The sequence below is a fragment of the Barbus barbus genome, assembly GCF_936440315.1.
Source record: "Barbus barbus genome assembly, chromosome: 11".
Classification (NCBI taxonomy): domain Eukaryota; kingdom Metazoa; phylum Chordata; class Actinopteri; order Cypriniformes; family Cyprinidae; genus Barbus; species Barbus barbus.
The window spans coordinates 5,821,891-5,843,114 of record NC_136739.1 but is presented as its reverse complement, the minus strand read 5'-3'; the positions used below and the strand labels follow the sequence as shown (position 1 = coordinate 5,843,114).

Genomic DNA, 21,224 nt, shown 5'->3' with positions numbered 1-21,224 from the left:
GAGGTGAGACCCTTGAGCAAGGCACCGAACCCTCAACTGCTCCCCGGGCGCCGCAGCATTGGCTGCCCACTGCTCCGGGTGTATGTTCACTACTGTGTGTACACTTGGATGGGTTAAATGCAGAGCACACATTCTAACTATGGGTCACCATACTTGGCCACACACCACTTCCCTTTCCCCCTTTCCCCTTTTAAATAAAAAATAAAAAAAATTAAATAAGGAGCTCACCTGAACGTTCTCATAAAAGAGCACATCCGGGACCTTCATCTTCTCATCAGGGCTGTACACAGGAGCCGAGACGTTCCCTATGGTCAGAAGTCCATCTTTTACTGTGCCTAACAGGGGAGAGAGAAATAAAAAAAGAAAAAAAAGTGAAAGATTCTCAAAAAAGAGATTTTATCAAATAAGGGTTCAGCCATGTCACTGACCAGCACCTGGAGACAACCTCTTTTCTTCACAAAAACAGTCTATTTCCTCCCATCTACACTTTTCAGACACCACATAGTATACTGCACGTCTGAAATCTACAGTCTCTAACAGACAGCAGGGAAAATGGGACAAAAATATCAGTGCAGGCTAAAACTGAAGAACCACTGAAGTTGGGGATGTGAGCAATTCAGAAACGAATTGAGAATAACTTTCCAAATTCAGCAAGATGCAGAATGGAAATTGAATTTAAGGAAGAAGAAATAAATGGAATTAATCAAATTCAAAGAAATTCATTTTCTGGTGTTTACAATATTTGGACTAATGAAATTCCTGTTATATGGCCGTGTTGAATTACTCAGTATTATAATTTCACATCCTGTTGTTGAGTTCAATTAAAATTCTCATGAACTGTAATGTGAGTTGTGAGTTTAGCTTAGCATTGGTCTGAACTCTGGTATGGTGTTGTACTGTAACTCACAGGTGTAGAGATGGCTCTGTTCTGATGCTGGGTCAGGCTGATCCTCTATTGAGAAGTTCACCAGACTCTTCTGAAGAGCCGAGCGAGCCAGGCTAGGCAGAAACCTACAAATCCAAGAAAAATGATTCATTGTTTTCACACTTTTCCCAGTCCTTCTGAATTTCACAAGCAAAAAAAAAAAGAAAAGGAAATAAACATGTAAGGTATAGTGTCACCAGCAGCATCAAAAACAAGATTAGTCAGTAACAGTCCTGCCACAGACTGCACAAACTTGTGCAGAGTTTGTTTTATTTTGAATGTTATTTAGTTGTTGAGTGGTGACTTTGAGGCTTGAATGAATGTGTTAGTTTGTGTACCTGGACAGACAGGCTTTGTTCACAGCGTGAGCAACACTCTCCTGTGGATACTGAGAAAGACGCCGACAGATTCTCAGCAGCTGCCTGGTGGACAATGAAGAAGCAAGGGACAGGGCCTGAACACAGCACAAAAACACAAAACATTTACTTTTCATCAAAAAAAAAAAAAAGTCCTTTAAAGCAAAACAGTAGATGTTTATAAGGAAAAGTGTGTGTAATTCAACACGTTGTAATGCACAATGTACAATCATTTCACTTTAGAAGACACTAATTCATCCACTGAGGTTGTGTCAAATACCATTGTGTTTACTTTGTGTGGTTTTTCAAGCATCGTCTTTGTCATAATACGGATTCATGAAAACGAATGATTTTTATAAGAATTTAAGTTTGTTTTCATCTAAGAACTAAAGTCATATTCATCCGGGATGGCACTGAGGGTGAGTAAATTATGAGAGAATTTTCCCTTTTGGGTGGACTATCCTTTTAAGAATTTTAACCAATATTAACCAAGGCTGCTGTAAAAGAGGACAATTGCTGATGCGCTATATTACAACAGGATATTTAAGGTTTCTGGGACAGAGTTAACTTAAACACCAGTAAGCAGCAGAGTAAGCAGGCTTCTAAAAAAGAAACCTTATGTTGTGTTGTATAAACAGGAACCCTTAACAAATATGCTGATAAGGTATATGAAGAACGCCAATCTCCCTATATGAGCCTGCTCTTGGACCATTGGAGTCAGGGAATGGGGCCACAGTCTCTCCTTGCTGTGAAGGCATCGATTTGGTCTTCAAAGGTTTTGGGGATCTAACATCAGAAAGCTCACCGTAGGATCGTTGGATTTTCTCAGACTGTGAGTCAGGTGTTGCAGCTGCTCCACTGCTTCTTTGGGAACATTTGGGATCTGTTATGAAAATAATGTATACAAGACTCAAATCCAAAAAGTAAGCATCAAAGCTATATGATATTTTGATTCAACATAAAATGCAGTTCGTAAACATATTGGGTGTAAGCAGATTTAATCAAACACATTACTGAATTTGACATAATAGATCAGTCTTGAAGGTGATGTGACTGACCATGCCCTGGATGACAGCCGTTTCCTCAGCCTTGGCCAGTGGTTTGACGGTGTGAAAGAGGAACATGGTGAGGATCTCCGGGCCGAGCCACTGCTGCGTGGTGCTCCCGACCTGAGGCGGCTCTGCTAGAGCGATGATCCGGAATGACGGGTGGATTGGGAAGATGAATCTGTGGAGAAGATCAGCACTGGTTACTTATTTTCATCAAGCACAGTCTCCTTCCCAATTCCTGATCGATAATGGAGTAATAATTCAAAACAACAACAAAAAATGTCAATGCTTAGGCAGATGTTAATATCATGGCTGCAAACCATTTCTATATATATATATATATATATATATATATATATATATAACAAATATAGGCATTGTAAGTAATAAGTTGGTATTGCATTCTGAACATAGCTGATGTGAAGTTATTACACAGACTATCAAGACAATGGAGCAGGTGACCTGAAAACAGACATTACAGTCACAGCAACTGTCATTCTTTGTTATGATTGTTATGTTATGATTATGATGTTTCAGGGGGCTGGCATAACCAAAGGCACCTGATCACTGATGACTATATGAGAACAAGAGGAGGTAAAGTCAGTCCATTCATCTGTCAAAGTGAATAGGATATGCTCATGTCAAGATCTGTGCCTTCGCTGATCTCTGGCACATTGATATTGTATCACTGACAATAGCTTGTGCTCGAGCTGCATCACCACCTAATCCCACTGGACAGCTCCATCTATTTATAAACAGTGAACCCCCTGCATGAAATGCATGGATACACCTACTGACACAGAGAGAGCGATCACAATTCTTCATTATCACACCATTTTAGATCTTCATCAGATCAACTGCTTCCTGTTGCCTAGCAACATCTTCCTATCTTCGAAAGTCCATGTCCCTGGTTTCAAAGACACCAGCTCCCATTTCTAACATTTACACATCATTACTGCATGTAGCACTTGTTAGCAGTAATCATATACAGGTGCACTGCTATCATCTTTACCCACAACACTCAATGTGTCACTGAAAAACTATAAGAAAACTATTGCAATTTATGCAAACAAGGTAAAAGTGAGATACAGTGACCAGGGGCTGTAATGACAAATAATAATAAAAAAATAAATAACACACAAAAAATATGAAAAACAACACAACAATAAAAAAACAACAATAAAACAAAACAAAAAGGTAAAAAAAAACAATAACAAAAAGCACAAAAAACAAACAACAAGAAAACTACAGAAGCCATATAACAGCTTTCAATGGGGAAATAACAGACTTTTAATTGGTTAGTCACCATAAAACAATAAAACATCATTTATGATGCAAATATGGTGGATCAAAACCCATTTTCAGGTTTGACATCAATATTTCTAGTCGCCATTGGTTTGCATTGTGTAATGTAAATTAGATTTCCGAACTTGGTGAAGAGCAAGATTTTTGTGCAGACTATAACTGTTTTCTATTTTAATATCTGTTAAAATGTCATTTACTGTTGTGACGCAAAGCTGAATTTTCAGTATCATTACTCCAGTCTACAGTGTCACATGATCCTTCAGAAATCATGCTAATATGCTGATTTGCTGCTCAATAAACATTATTACCATCAATGTTGAAAACAATTGCACTGCTTAATATTTGTCATTTGTGATCATTTTTTTGTCTTTACTGTCACTTTTGATCAATTTAATGCATCTGTGCATGCATAATAAAGGGTTAATTTCTTCTTCTTTAAAAATAAAAAATCTATACAGTTGTGTATATATAGCCAAAAAAGCATAAATAAAAACTAAAATAAAATAAAAACAAACAAACAAAATAAATATTGGATTTTAATGACATTGCTTTCATACAAATATAAAATCCTGGTTGTGAAGCATTGTTCTCAAGAATTTGCACACATGAGAGATCATGTTTTGTGATGCTAAAACTGTTCAAGTAAATCAACACATTATCCCTTATTGCATGCAATAAGACTGACAAAGACTTGAGAGACAAACAGAGAGAAAGACCCCGATGCTAATAATAGTTGACTCTGTGAGAGCACCTATATTCTGCTTCCTAGCACAGTGTTGACCTCAGGAGGTCAGAGACAGCAGCCCTACCCACGCAGCCGAGCAAGGCGTCATTAATATGCCTATACAGTAAGAAGTGTGTATGTGAGTCTGAGGCTGACAGGAACACAGGCTAGGTAATTAAGAGCAGTGTTGGAACCACGTGAAGAGACCACAAGTGAGACTGAGACATCGGCTGGAAACACAGGAAGAGGAAGTGGCTTTATTTCAACCTCAGACGCGCCACCACAAACATCCTTCCTACCCGTCTAGGTGGGGCTCCACCAGCAGGACACAAATATACATCCAACAGCACTGATTTCTTCACCATGACACACACAGATTTGTCATTTCACAGATCAGGTGTTGATAAGATGTGGCTAAGATTACAATAATTTTATGTCACGTAATATACTAGAGAAAATTACAAAATAAGGAAATTCAGATTGGTGTTATTTTTTGCATAAGATACAATTGTAGGTCTTTCAATATTTTAAATTAGTTTTTATTGTTGTATTTTTATTTATTTTTTCTTTTTAGTTACATTTTTCATCATTTTATTGTGTGTGTTATTTAGATTAGTTTTTTGTCTATTTTTTATTCATTCTTATTTCAGTTTTAGGTATTTTAGTACATCAATGTAAACTAAATTAAATTAAAGAAATGTTGTTAAGGCAACTGGTGAAATAAAATGTTAAAGCTGAAACAAATATTTTATATTTTTTATTTATTTTGTTTTTAAATAAAATTTTATTTTATTTCAGTTAACATCTATTTCTAGTAACCATTATTTTTGAATGGTTTTAGTTTTTGTTAACTATAATAACCCTGTTTCAGATTTCAACAGAATAGTAAAAACCAATCTGACTCAAACTGCATGAAAAAAGGAAATGTGAAGAAGCATTTACAGACTTTGGAATAGTGGGACATGATGAATCAGCCTCTCAAAAGCTGATTGCTGATCCTTGCAGACGGCCAACAGACAATAAGGAACACTGATTGTCGTACTCGCTCTCATGCCATTTCAAACCTGCATGATTCTCTTTCTTCTGTGGAACACAAAAGAAGAAATGCTGGTCACTCTTTTCAGTGATCAGTATGAATTGAGACTGTGGCTATTGAGTTTTGAAAGGAATGCAATGGCATTATAAATGTCTCATGAAAAGTATAGGAATCATGTGCTATATTTAAAGTCTTACGAACAGGGATGAAAACTCATCAAGGGTGGAAAATGTAGCAAAGATGCAAACCCCCATAGAGGAAGTCTGGGCTGGGGGCATACCACCCTGGGAAGAAAAGTTTGTAAATATCAGCTTTAAAAAATATAGATATAGTCGATTTTAGGGAAAAAGTCAATACAGAGGAAAAACTCAAGTTTAAAAGAATTCTAAAATAACCCTTCACTTCAGTTGTCTCAGGCCATTATAGTCACTTGTTGTTGCTGACTATACTAAAATACTACTACTAATACTACTACTATTACCAATAATAATAATAATTATTATTATATCATAGTATTATTATTCTACTAAAACATACAAATTTGATAAAAAACTTTTAAATTTACTGTATATATTTACTACTACTACACAACTACTAATATTATTATTAATAATAAAAATAATAACTTATTATTTTACTAAAATATACACATTTGATCAATAAATAAATTAGTAATGACATTTGTATTGCAAAATAAAAGATGAGTATTTAATACTACAACAAGTACTAATATTAATTATTATTATTATAAAATATTAATAATACTAATACTGATTATTATTGTAATTTTACTAAAGTGTGCAAATTTGATCAATAAATAAATTATTAGTAATGACACTTGTTTTGTAAAATAAAAGATGAGTATTTAATACTACTACTACTAATAAAATTATTATTAATAATAATATATTAGTAAAGTAAAGTCGTGACGTATTGTCAAGTATGGTGACCCATACTCGAAATTGGTGCTCTGCGTTTAACCCATCCAAGTGCACACACACAGCAGTGAGTAGTGAACAAATGCACACACACACACACACACACCGTGAACACACACCCGGAGCAGTGGGCAGCCATGCTGCGGCGCCCGGGGAGCAATTGGGGGTTCAGTGCCTTGCTCAAGGGCACCTCAGTCGTGGTATTGAGGGTGGAGAGAGCGCTGTACATTCACTCCCCCACCTACAATTCCTGCCGGCCGGGGACTCGAACCCGCAACCTTTGGATTACGAGTCCGACTCTCTAACCATTAGGCCACGACTTCCCCTATACTACTAATACTACTAATACTAAAACTAATTATTTTACTAAAATATAACATTTTTATCAATAACTAAATTATTAGTAATGGCACTTTTGTAATGTAAAATAAAAGATGAGTATTTAATACTACTAATGCTACTACTATTAATTTTATTTTTACAGAACAACATTAACATTTGAATTTCTTTTCTTTCTTTTAAACAATGGCTTTTAAAGGAAAACCACAAGGAGACTTTAAAGCTTCTCTTTCATTGAATGAATGAATGATGCATTTTATATAGCGCTTTATTGTGTATTGCTGTACACCCAAAGCGCTTTACAATCATGTGGGGGGTCTCTCCTCAACCAACTTAAATATAGGGTAATTGGGGAAGACGACGAGACACACCTGGAGCAAATTAACACAATCAACATGAGAGAAAAACTGGGTCACCGGGAACACATGGGGAGCAAAACACATACAAAACAGTCCACAAGCCTGACATATCGCCCCCCTCCCGGAAGGTGCGTCCTCGCACCGTAGCAACATCCAATGGGGAGGGACGGGTGGGAACTAAGGAGGAGGCTCAGGAGGACGACGGACACCCGGGAGGGGGCCGGCAGACAGAGACCAGGGAGGAGACGGAGGAGCCAGGGAATTATTTCGAGGAGCGGGCGCTGGAGGATCGGACGCCCCCTCTCTGTCCAGCAGTCCCAGATCTATCTTCAGCTCACCCTCAGCCACGGTGCAGGGGGCGGAGCTGCACTCCGCGCTCACACCGTCCACGGCTTGCTCCCTCGTGGCGGGCACTGACGCCGGCTCTCGCACCTGGTCTGACGGGTTGGGCTCACCTTCCGGGGCGATCATCCGCTCAGTCGCTCGGCTTCGCGCTGGCTCGCAGATCGTGGCTGGAAATGTCTCTCTGTCATCGGTGTGCTCGGGCTGGTGCTCCGCACCGCGGGGAGATGGTGGGCTGGGCTTTGGGTCTGGAGTGGATCTGGCGAGATCATCCTCAAGGGAGACTGTGAAGGGCGATCCATTTCTCGCCAGAGTCCACTCCACAAAGGCGGCGAAATCCTCTCGAGGACCATCTTCGGATGACAGCGCTCTGCATGCGGTGTTTAGGCTTGCATTGTAAAATGAGCAGAGCGCGTCGTCCGGGTAGCTGGTGGCGTTAGCTAACATCAGGAACAGTCTTGTATGGCCCTCGAGAGATCTGTCCCCCTGCTCCAGCAGGAGGAGGAGGAATTCGGGCCGGACAAAGGGATCCATAAGGGAAACACAACGGAAAGAAAAACACTGGGTAAAACGGAAAACAAAACGGAGGGTAGACGTAGGTAACTGTTTTGGTCGGTTCTTCTGTTACACTCTGCCAGGGAGCACGGAGCAAGGAGCGACGAGTACATCAAAAGAGAGTCTTTAATAGTCCAACATGGAGCAGAGGAGGCACAGGAGCACAGGGAATGACGTTTATAACCGACAAACATACACAGAAGGACTGGGGCTTTTAAACATAGGGTAATTGGGGAAGACGACGAGACACGCCTGGAGCAAATTAACACAATCAACATGAGGGAAAAACTGGGTCACTGGGAACACATGGGGAGCAAAACAGTCCACAAGCCTGACACATGTGTTGAGTGTTTAAATTCAGGAAATAAGTGGCCTACACTTACAGAAATTAATGTGAACCAAATACATTCATGAATGCACTGTTCATTTGAATTAGATCAATTTAATGAACCGGTTGATGCAGTTCACAAACACTCTAAAACAGGGCAGTCCAAACTCGGCCCTCAGAGTTTAGCTCCAACTTGACTCAACACACCTGCATGGAAGCTTCTAGTGTGCCTAGTAAGAGCTTGATTAGCTGCTTCAGGTGTGTTTAATTAGGGTTGGAGCTAAACTCTGCAGGACACCGGCCCTCCAGGACCGAGGTTGGGGAGCCCTGCTCGAAACTATTTAGTGAGAAAAAAACAGCCAGTACATTATCTGATCTGAAAAAGTCACATGAATGCTAAAACAACACTGAATGCTGTAAAAATTCAGCATTCATACTCAGTGTTATTATATTACAAAACAAGATTTGAACAATTAAAAACTTATTAATTCTCCATTTAAAAAAAAAAATGATGATGCACCATAGCAACGAAATGTTGTGGCATAAAATCTCTCAACCACATTTAAATTACACATCTGAAGGCAAGTAGGGTCAGACTGAAATAAACAGCGAGTGTGATGGTGCTAACTGACAAAACCTATAAAATCAGCCCTCAGATTAAATTGGGCTGCACCGTCTGGTGGGCAGTTTCCTGTTATTGCGGTCTGGAGATGAAAGCAGCCATTGTAATGGGCTAAAATGCATCTCATCGCAATGCAAGTGTTTCTCGTAGACATGGACACTCGGTCTAGACTCGCTGTCACAAGGCTTGTTGTCCTGAGATAGAGTCTCTCTATAGCGATGACGTCAAAGTAGGTTAATCATCACCACCTATGTGGCTTTGTGCGAGGCATCAGAACATTCAGTATTCATTGAGCGTTCATGACTGCACCGCTTCAGGCCAAATGAGACGGAGAACCGGACGTGACAAATGGACTTATTGAGTGATCTCAAAGCTCATAATATCATATGGACCCGTCTTACTAAAAGCTTGCGTATATATAAAAATATTGAGAGTATATTAAAATAAATGCCCAACACGATCTAATAATGTGGTCTATTAAGGATCAAGTTTTTTAGATTTTGCAAAAACACGACTTTTCAGTTTTTGGGGGTTGACCCTATTTACCCCAAATGATCCCAAATACAATACATTAATTCAATTTTCATGTCCCATTGCCATTTCATGTCATTTTACAGTAAAGTACCGTACTACTAAATGTACAGTTTTTGGAAGTTAATTATCTGTAGTACCTCATATTTGATTTTTCTTATAGCCTATAAAAGCCCTCAAAGTTACAAAAAGAAAAATGCAATAAATCGCTTTTTAAGAAAAAAAAAAAAGAAAAAAAAAGTGTCCTCCCCGAACTTCCCACTGCCCTGTATATCTTGCTCTCTCATTGGCTGTAGGTCATGGTCGATGCATTTTTCAGTCAGAACTCATTCACACAGCATGATTTTGAATCCGTCTTTGATAATTCACACTGTGTGATTGTCACTCGCGTAAACGAGCACCGATTTGCCTCCGATTTCGGGCATTTATCGGCGATTTATCAAAACCTGTTGGCAAGTGAAAAATCGGGCTAAAATTGTGCAGTGTGATCTTGGCATAATGAAAGGTTCATATTTTGTATACACATTCTATCAGTTGAGTTCATTATTTTTTTTATTAAAAACACTTGCACCTTTGAAACACAAATATAAATATTATTTTTCTTTAATTAATGGGAAATTAAGTTTATAAATAACTTTATATTGAGCTAGAACACAAAATGACACACTACACCTTTAAATATTTAAATATATATTAAATATATACCCGAGTTTGAATCTGCCTTTCTCTGATTCCAAAAATGAAGAAAGTGGAAACAAAGTGCCTAATGAGTATTTAATAGAGGCAATAAAGTGGTTAACAGGTATATCATAGGTCTATAAATGAAATTTGATCTGGTGTCCTCGTGTTGGTCAGCAGGTTCAATATGGCAATGGTTAGGTGTAGGTATAGGGGTGGGCTTTAGAAACAGTGACAAGTGTGGTCCTATCCATTTATGATTTTAATAAATATAATATTTACACTGAATATGGCATTATTGCTTACTGTTTCATAATGTACTATAATATACAGATTGTATCTGCAACTATTAGCAATATGTATGAATAGCATCTAACTACTAATTATTACACATCAAATAATTATTCATGCTATTTTTACCTAATACAAATTGCATCTGCCTTTATGCATGCAATTTTAATTTAAATGTTTGAGTGAACTATCCTTTTAATAAAGTCAGTTAAAAAACATGGGATATGTCATAATCATCTGACTGCTGAGAGACAGTTCATAAAGAAGAGCTGCTATGAATGTGCTGAATTCTCACATCTCCCCCACGAACACATACAGGTGTTGATTAGCGTGAGATTCCCATTCTGTTCCATGATCACGGCGCACTGCCAAGCCACAGCAACAGTTAACACACTGAGACCAATGGATGGATGGAGCTCTCATGAGAAATGATAGGTGCTGGGATTTCTAAAACACTAAGCAGAACACCGGCCACACGCAAGTACTTCATTTCAATGGCACGCTTCTTAAAAGCATTACCTCTGCTGGATATAAAAACGTTTATAAATTAACGAGAGCCACAGACAGGTCCTAAGGCCATTATGTGCTTATCCAACTTAAATGGAGACATAGGAACAATCCACATATATTAAATAAATTATATTAATGCATTTTAATTATAGCAAAACCATTAGAATAATGAAATTTGAGTATCATCATATAAAGCAATTGTGTCTCTTCAGAGGATTTCAATAAAACTGATTGATCAATAAGGATTTTTAGTGGACATATGACATATATTTATAACAGATATTCCTTGATGGATGAATGACCATCACCTTCAACTCAGTCTTGGCAAGACATAATTGCTTGTGGTTCCATCAAACCCATTGTTTCATCACAATTTCACCATCCAGTTGAACATCAACCATAACTCCTTCAAAAACAGCCAGAAACCTTGGAGTTATGATTGACGATCAGCTGACTTTCTCAGACCACATTGCTAAAACTGTCCGGTCCTGTAGATTTCCAAGATCATCAAGCGCTTTTTTTTGGAACATGCTTCACAACTCCTTGCTCAAGCTCTTGTTCTGTCCAGGCTGGACTATTGCAATGCTCTCTTGGCAGGTCTTCCAGCCAGTTCTATCAAACCTTTATAATTAATCCAGAACACGGCAGCAAGATTAATTTTTAATGAGTCAAAAAGAATGCACGTCACACCTCTGTTTATCAATTTGCACTGGCTACCAATAGCTGCTCGCATAAAATTCAAGGCATTAATGTTTGCCTACAAAACCACCACTGGCTCTGCACCCTTTTACCTAAATTCATTACTTCAGACTTATGTGCCCTCTAGAAGCTTGTGTTCTGCAAGTGAACGTTGTTTTATTGTGCCATCCCAAAGAGGCACAAAATCACTTTCACTGACTTTTAAATTAAATGTTCCGTCCTGGTGGAATGACCTGCCCAACTCAATCCGAGCAGCTGAGTTCTTGGCTCTCTATTCTAATTCTATTCTAAAAAAAAAAAAAAAAGACTTGCACTCTATTCATTTACTAACTGCTTGTTTTCTCATACCGGCCCATGCCTATTCTTGGGTGAACTAACCTTTTTATTGTGTTTATTCTGTGTTTATACATTCTTGATAATGTCACAATGTCTGGTTCCATTACAAACAAACAATAAACAAACAAACAAACGGTGGTATTTATAGTAATTGAAAATGACCTGAAGACAATAGAATATAATTTAAACATCTGTGCATTTTGAGCAGATTCATGCAATTGTTTGATTACAATATTACCTGTCTTGCAGCTCCTGGTCAGTGAGCTGTAGCTCGTTTTTTAGAGTCTGGTAACGGTCCCACCTCAGTAGTCGAGTCCCGTCATACAGAGCCAGCTCGCGGTCATGCAGCAACCTGAGACGGTAGACAGGCCAGATTAATCTCCAAACAAATCAAGAACAACAGCAAGAGAGCGATGATCAGCAATCTGATCCAAAGTGAAAAACACAAGCACAGAAATAGCAGTGCTGGGTTTTTTCACACCCAAGAGTGTGTTCACCAAGAGGGAAAAAAACAAATAACAGCCAAAAGACCAAAAATAAAAGGATTGAAAAAAAAATAGTGCCAAAAATTTATGACATTTATGAAGAGAGGTCGGTAAAACACTGTGTCCTAACCAGGCTTGATAGTTTCCAGTATCAACTAATTTGTCCACCTATTATAAAATTATTATTAACAATAATAATATAGATATTATGAACATTTGTGAACAATATTGATATTATGAACATTTAAAATTACTACTACTATTACAGCTACTACTAATAATAATTCAAATGTTCATAATAAAAAATGTTGTTGTTATTATTATCAGCAGTAGTAATAACAATAATTCAAATGTTCATACCAATAAATTACTACTGCAACTTCTACTTATAATAACAAATCACATTTCATAGTAATAATAATAATAATAATAATGTATTGTTATTATGACCATTTGAATTATGATTAGTAGTACTAGTAATGTTCAATTTAAATGTCCGTTATATCAATACATTATTATTATTGTTAATAATAATTATTATTACTAATAGTATTACTTTTAGCAGTAGTAATTGAAATGTTTATAATAATACTAAATAAACAAATAAATAAAACTACTTCTACTAATAATAATAACAATAAATGAATAATAATAATAGTGACAATAATAATAATAATAATTCAAATCTTTATAACAACAATTTATTATTAGTAGTGTAGCAGTAGTAGTAATTTAAATGTTCCTTATAATAAATTACTACTACTACTACTACTAACAACTATCTAATTAAATAAGTAAAAATGAGTTGTTGTAGTAATAATGTTAATTTATTGATATTATGATAATTGAATTATTAGTAGTTGTAGAAGCAGAATTAGCAGTATTAATTTATTCATATAATGAACATTCAAATTATCATAAATAATTATAAATATAATAAGAATTACTATTATTAGTACTCCTATTTTTATTATTACTATTATTAGTACTACTACTACTAATGATAATAATATAGATATGCTGACAATTTTCAAGCGACAGCTGAAAACTCAACTCTTTTCTCAACATTTCACTGCATCCTAATATATATATATAAAAAAAAATTGCTTTCTATTTTACTTAATTCCTCCTCGTCTAGCTTGTACTAATCTGAACTATTTCTGAAACGTTGTATTATGAGCACTTCCTGTGTTTATTTGCCTCTTTATGATGAATCGCTTGTTGTATTCCTCAACTGTAAGTCGCTTTGGATAAAAGCATCTGCTAAATGAATAAGTAAGTGAATTCAGACCATTCTGGACGATGGATGATAAAAAAAGATTGCATCAGACTGGGTTAGGAGCGTTACAGTGTAAGCGTCTAGACTGAGGCTAAGCACAGTAAGTGTAGTATGGATTGAGAGTGACCTGGAAAGCACAGCCAGAGTCCCCAGGTTGACGCGGTGGATGCCGTCCAGCAGCACCAGCTTGCCCTCCTGAGCAGCAGTGACCAGCGGGGAAGCCCTCCAGGCCGTGTCTCCATTAGGCAGGGTGTACCTCTGCTGGAGGAGGTCCCGTGCAGTCATATCCTACCACACACACACACAGAGAGGCAACGCCTGTCATTTAGTGCATCCTGTAGTGCGCTGACAGAGAGGCAGGGGTGAAAGAAGGACAGAGGTGTGTGCATACAGGGTTTACAAGTGCATCTGAGGTCAATCAATAATCTATGAACACTCACAGGCTTTACATTGATTTGGAAATGTATGGTTGTGACTGACTTTGTGCAATCATACAATATATCCACCATGACTCAAGATTTAATCAAAGGGCTGTGCCATGATCTCAAGTAGTGATCGATCAATACACATTGGCTAATTTTTTTTATAAATATGGTGTGAAATGAAAATGTTCAATTAATAAAAATTTTGTATGTGGTTTTGTGCATTTTCTGGTTTTCTGCTTTTTTCTTCATTTTATAACTGGTCTATTTTTTTTGTTTTTTTCCCTCAGACTGTTGGACCACAATCTTCAACATACCATATATACACTAAGTACATAATATTTACCCTGTTTTTTAACTGATAATTTATAATTTAATTCAGCTGAAAATTCCGCTTTGATCACAGGAATAAATTACATTTAAAAAAATATTCAAATGTAACTTGATTATTTTGAATTGTAATAATATTTCAAAATATATTACTGTATTTTTGATCAAATAAATGCAGCCTTAGTGAGAAGTAAGAAACATCTTTCAAAAACACATATCTTTCACTAGCTTCAAGCACGTTCAAATTTTACACAATTTTCAATATCAATTTTACATATATAAAGCTCCATGTGTCAATGTTCATATTTTTTTTTTTATTATTATAGACTAAATTAAATTTAAACCATTAAATTATGATCAGTTGAACTTTTCCACTAAGACTGTTTGCCAAATTATTTGAGGAAAATTTGCATGAACTTTTAAGGTAAGGAAAACATAAAAGTTATCTAAAGGTGAATCTACAAAGGGAGAACAAAACTATCATAACAAGAGGAAACACAAGACATTATTGCTTGTCAAAGCAAGTGCCAAGACTCTTTTTCTGGCTTGTGACGTAGTATTTTTTCCACAACTGAGAGCACTGTATGTCATTAGGGACAAGCAGAGGCCCATACGAGTTCATAAAAGGGCTTCAGAGGGCTAACAAGATGAAGTTTGCTACAAAATTCCTCTTTACCCCATACACTATAACCTCTTGCTCTCACCGGGTAAAAATAACTTAAGCATGATGCACGCATGGACAGCTTCCTTTTCCTGCTCTATTCACACTGAGCCCAAGGATTTCCCGACATTCCAGTGCAAATGCACACACTGTTTTACTACCTGCGGCGCTAATGTTTACACTCTGCTCTGAGCGGCTCTTCACAGTCTGTATGAAGTGCATCAAAACACAAGCATGCTGCGCTCAAACCCAGATGCTGACGGGTCGCTCAGCTGGTGTGAAAAGCACCCGGCTGCTGGTCACTACATTTTGCCTGAAGTCTCAGTGAACATTTTTCACAAAGTTTGAAAACTTGCTGAAAATGTGCTCACTTTCAAGTCATCCAAGATGAGTTTGTTTCTTCATCAGAACAGATTTGGAGAAATATAGCATTTCATCACTTGCTCACCAATGGATCCTTTGCAGTGGATGGGTGCCGTCAGAATGAGTGTAGAAACAGCTCATAAAAACATCACAATAATCCACAAGTACTCCACACCACTCCAGTAAAGCAAATCCATCATTTAGATGTTTTTAACACGAAACTGTTGCTACCAGCTAAAAGGTAAGTCCGCTATAGGTTAGAATATTGCTTTCTCAAGTGAAAAAGTTGTCTTGTCTGAATCAGGAGAGAAATATGCGCAGATTACAAGACAAAAACAGACCAAAACAGTTGTAAACAAATGTCAGTGGATTTTGATGAGAGGACAACAGGGGATGGACTTTTTCACTGGAGGAAGCATTAATATGACTTCACAAGACCTTAACTGATGGACTGAAGTCATGTGGGGTACTTGTGGATTATTGTGATGTTTTTATCAGCTGTTTGGACTCTCATTCTGACGGCACCCATTCACTGCAGAGGATTCATTGGTGACCAAGTGATGTAATGCAAAATTTCTCCAAATCTGTTCTGATGAAGAAATATTCATCTACATCTTGGATTGTCAGCAAATTGTAATTTCTGGGTGAACTATTGCTTTAACTGTTATTTGTTATTGGAACAAAAAATAATAATACAATAAAAAAAATAAAAACTATTCCTTCATTAACCATCTCAAAATTTAGTGAGCTGCCTTATTAGTAAATTACTGATTTGCAAAACTCTACACAGGAAGAAACATGCTGCTAAGCTAATAATGTGATATGCATGAAATAAAACACACAAAACTGGGTAAAATAGTCAGTTAATTGGGTAGAATTTTTTTTCTGTGCTTCACAGAATTGAATAAATACAATCCAAAGTACAAGAGTAAATAATTTGAGAACTTGTTTTGCTAATATTTTGTATAATGCATTACAAAGGCATTCATAATGCATCATAAATAATTGTAAACAAAGTTAAAATGGATTAGAATATTCGCAGATTGGTTGTTCATTATGTGTTTTAATGCACTGTACTTTCTAAAAGTGCAAAACTGAAGTATTGCAATGTATTATATCTGTGGTTATAATTACCATTATGCATTTTATGGTGCATTATGAGACATAATTAATGCATTAAGAATACTTTTATAATGCATTATATACACACTTCAAGTAACAAATGTTCACAAAGCTCACCTCAACACTGTAAAAGTATTTATATAAAATTAAAACTGTCAAATTTGTCATTTTCGAGTAAAATAATGAATTACTGTATAATTATTGTTAAAAACATTTACAGAACATTTACAGAAAAAATATATTTACAGATATGGCGTTATTTTACTGCCAAATGTCGAGAGCGCATTTTTGTAGAGCGAAAGTAGATTAATATAATGCGCGAGCGCAAATCTCCCCGCTCGCACGCGGATTTCCTTTGCTCTCGCACAAAACCGGACGCGCGCTCTCAAATATACACTGCTCTCGCGCACAAAATCCAAACCCACATGGCAAAAAAAGTGTGAAAAAGTGTGAAAAAGTGCTTGCCCCCTAAACTTAATAACTGGTTGGGCCAGCCTTAGCAGCAACAACTGTAATCAAGCGTTTGCGATAACTTGCAATGAGTCTGTTACAGCGCTGTGGAGGAATTTTGGCCCACTCATCTTGGCAGAATTGTTGTAATTCAGCCACGTTGGAGGCTTTTCGAGCATGAACCGCCTTTTTAAGGTCATGCCACAGCATCTCAATAGGATTCAGGTCAGGACTTTGACTAGGCCACTCTAGTCTTCATTTTGTTTTTCTTCAGCCATTCAGAGGTGGATTTGCTGGTGTGTTTTGGATCATTGTCCTGCTGCAGAACCCAAGTTCGCTTCAGCTTGAGGTCACGAACAGATGGCTGGACATTGTCCTTCAGGATTTTTTTGGTAGACAGCTGAATTCATGGTTCCATTTATCACAGCAAGTCTTCCAGGTCCTGAAGCAGCAAAACAGCCCCAGACCATCACACTACCACCACCATATTTTACTGTTGGTATGATGTTCTTTTTCTGAAATGCTGTGTTACTTTTATGCCAGATGTAATGGGGCACACACCTTCCAAAAAGTTCAACTTGTCTCGTCAGTCCACAGAGTATTTTCCCAAAAGTCTTGGGGCTCATCAAGATGTTTTCTGGCAAAACTGAGACGAGCCTTTATGTTCTTTTTGCTCAGCAGCGGTTTTCGTCTTGGAACTCTGCCATGGAGGCCATTTTTGCCCAGTCTCTTTCTTATGGTGGAGTCATGAACACTGACCTTAACTGAGGCAAGTGAGGACTGCAGTTCTTTAGATGTTGTTGTGGGGTCTTTTGTGACCTCTTGGATGAGTCGTCGCTGCGCTCTTGGGGTAATTTTGGTCGGCCGGCCACTCTTGGGAAGGTTCACCACTGTTCCATGTTTTTGCCATTTGTGGATAATGGCTCTCACTGTGGTTCGCTGTGATAAATATTAAATTGTAGAGAAATTCCAGGATCAGTTCCCTCTTCGTGTAGGCCTAGTATTTTCATCGGGTCAGTCGTACAAAAATCTGATTGGTCGATAACTTTTGACGTTTAATCCAGGTGTGAAAATAATTAATATCTAGTGCAAGAGCACGGAGAGATGTGCGAGTGCACAGGACAAAGTTTGAGCGCGCACACGCACACTTGAGCGAGAGGAGAGACACGTTTTAAGTCCGGTTTTGTGCGGAAATCCGCGTGTGAGCAGGGAGATTCGTGCTTGCGCATTATATTAATCTACTTTCTCGTTACAAAAATGCGCTCTCGACATTTGGCAGTAAAATAACGCCATGACAGAAGTCTTCCGTTACATATGATTACTTAAATAGTTTTATTTATTCTTATTTTTGATATCAGTAATGTACATTAGGGTGTTTTGACTTACATTTTATATTTAATGTTTATTGTATTATTTTAGTGTCGTGTAAAGACTGCATGTAAAGATATTTGCGTTTTTAAACAGAATTGGCATTGGGAGCACAACTTTGATGCCTTAAAAGGCTGTCTACGTAGACAGCTCACTAAATTTCGTGTTCTGACAGCGGAAAAGGGCCAATGCGGTTAATGATAGCTGGGGGAGATCAAGGACAGTGCATGACTCTGATCCCAGAATAGAAACGACCCAAGAACACATGGCTATTTAAGGACTGAAGCTCAAAAATTATTTGTGTGGTATTACAAGAATCACAAATATTAAAAACACTAATGATTGCTGATGGAAACTCAGGGAGATCTGTGGCCCCTGTGGTGCATGACCTCTGGCTCTGTGTGCTGATGCCCAGGACAACACTGAGCATTCCCCCAAAAACCCAAACACTCATCTGAAATCCTCACTGTCCACAGCTGCACACAACTGAGCAAACACAAAATCATGCTCATGTGATGCGAAGGTACATTCAGAGAACCAAACGGAAAAGAGCAAAAGAAAGGGGTTCAAGGCAGAAACAACTGGGAACATTTTGCATTTTACAAAAGAATATTCCAGGTTAAAGGCAAAATTGAAAAGCTGCAATGTAGACGTGCTAGATGGACGACTTTGCAAATGCATCACTAGACCATTTTTGATACTACTGCCCTGCGACTCGTAAATTTTAATGCAAAAAAAATAAAATTGCACAGTTGGTATGGTTTCTAACCAAATCTTATAAGACAACATAGCTTGAAATGTAACTATAAACAATTTTGGCAAATTGGTGGTCAATTTTTATGAGTTCATATAGAGTCACACAAAAACATAAGATATTTAGGGAAAAAAAATATTTTTAGAAGAAAATGTAAGTATTTCACATTTTGCCAATAATGGTCTTAAATTCATATGAATTTGGATTATTTGAGTCATATTTAAGGAAAAAAATGCAAGTAAAAACAAATGTATATTTTTGTGAATTGCTTGGTGAATTCGTATAAATTTGCACGATTTGAAAAGCGCAATTTTAGAACGAAACAGTTTTTTGCATTTTGGTGGTGAATTTGTTAGAATTTTGAATGATTTGATTTGTAAAAAATAAATTGAAGAAAAACAAACAAACAAACAATTCCCAACAACCAAAAAACTAAGTGTTAAGGTCTAACCCTTAACTGAGCCCTCAGCGGTAAGCACATCACACAAAAACATACGAATGAGATGCGTACAATTTGCCACCAATTCACATTGGTTATGAACATCCATGAGAGTGTTGTCATTTTTAAATGAGGCTTCATCCACACCACTAGGTGTCAGTTCAAATATATGATGACTGCTAGTGCACCATTAAAAATACGCAACTTTAAAGGAACATTTCAGGTTCAATTGAACTCTATTGACAGCATCAGTGACACACTACCACAAAAAATAATGTGTAGAACTACTGCTAGAATAAACTAAGCTTCATTTGACAAAAGCTCAGCTCAACACACAACCATTTTCTGTTGAAATCAAACACATCTGTGTCATAGAGCATAACTTGTTTTGATCCTTCCTTTCAAATGTTACCAATTTCTCTTCTTGAGACTGATTAGTTTTTATTTTTTTCTTATGTTTTGACGTTACCTGATAAAGCATAATTGGTTCAATGCTGTAGCCCAGCATGTCAGCAAATTCCCTTGCAATCACGGATTTGCCACAGCCCTGAAAAAACAACAAGAAACAGCATTAGCCAAACCACAAGGCAATATTACCAAACAAGCATATGATGTACATTGTTCAGCTGATCTAATCTCACTTAAATAAGAACGCAAGCCATGACGCACACACAGAAGACCCCGATGATCTTCCTGCATTACCTTAGTAGGCAGTATGAAAAGTGAGCTATTGTTGCTGTTTGAAACACATCAAGTTTCTAGTTCAAAGTGCATTTGCTCAATGAGGGTGGCCACAGGAAGTTGCCTGTGTACCTTGGCTCCGATCAGACAAATGTCTTTGACGAGGTGGGACTGCATCATCTCAGCCAGTAGGCGGTCGTGGGTGGGGGTGCCAATGAACGCGGGACTGCTGTTGGGTGGGCGACTTGGCCGCGTCCCTGAAGGAACCTGCGGAGAAACCACAGCATTTCCTTTCAAGGGAAGAAACGGTTCATCTAATCCACATTTCCAACTAAAGCACAAAGCAAATTGACCACCATGGCTGCGTCTTGACCTGAAAGGTGATGTTCTGGTTGGCTATGTTGAGGGTGACAGCTGCCTGTTCTGCGTGATCTCCATTCACAGACTCAACGCTCAGCACTGCAGTCGGAGGTTTCGTGCTCCCATCAGTCAACTCAAACCTCTGAGAACAGAGTCTCTATTAGTGGAAATTATATATGTGATTTTGAGCTTGACACAAGACAAGTATCATTCTAGCCTCACGAATTACAAATGTAATAGCATCACTGATTTAGAAGGGGAAAATAGTGTAAGCATTGATAAGTTCATTAATTTCAATCAAGCTATTTGTTTCAAATAATCAAGCAAATGTTCACAGAAAACCCCTGTGGCATTTTTCATATTTTACAACATTTTATTTAAAACTACATATGGGTAAATAATATTGTTGTTTATTGCTATGCATTGTTATATCAGTGCGTACAAAAGAACAGGATTAAATACCATTCTTGTGTTCGTTTCAGGGTTCCTACACATTTTCCATTTCAAAATTCCATAATTTTCCAGACTCAAATTTCCAAATCTCTCAGTAGATTTTCAGACCATATTTAACATAAGTGGTTCATAGA

At 37.4% G+C, this 21,224-nt stretch overlaps 1 protein-coding gene across 1 annotated transcript in view; it reads right to left on the bottom strand.

The window, feature by feature from the left end:
- LOC306876667 (von Willebrand factor A domain-containing protein 8-like) overlaps nucleotides 1-21,224 on the bottom strand; it is a 114,064-nt gene that overhangs the window by 70,305 nt on the left and 22,535 nt on the right. Inside the window, exons 10-19 of the mRNA XM_079428008.1 lie at nucleotides 20,651-20,779; nucleotides 20,410-20,544; nucleotides 20,066-20,143; nucleotides 13,815-13,975; nucleotides 12,162-12,275; nucleotides 2,340-2,508; nucleotides 2,087-2,164; nucleotides 1,264-1,379; nucleotides 908-1,011; nucleotides 229-335 (exon numbers count right to left, since the gene is read on the bottom strand). Coding sequence (XP_079284134.1) covers nucleotides 229-335; nucleotides 908-1,011; nucleotides 1,264-1,379; nucleotides 2,087-2,164; nucleotides 2,340-2,508; nucleotides 12,162-12,275; nucleotides 13,815-13,975; nucleotides 20,066-20,143; nucleotides 20,410-20,544; nucleotides 20,651-20,779 — 1,191 coding nt within the window. The remainder of the gene's footprint in view (nucleotides 1-228; nucleotides 336-907; nucleotides 1,012-1,263; nucleotides 1,380-2,086; nucleotides 2,165-2,339; nucleotides 2,509-12,161; nucleotides 12,276-13,814; nucleotides 13,976-20,065; nucleotides 20,144-20,409; nucleotides 20,545-20,650; nucleotides 20,780-21,224) is intronic.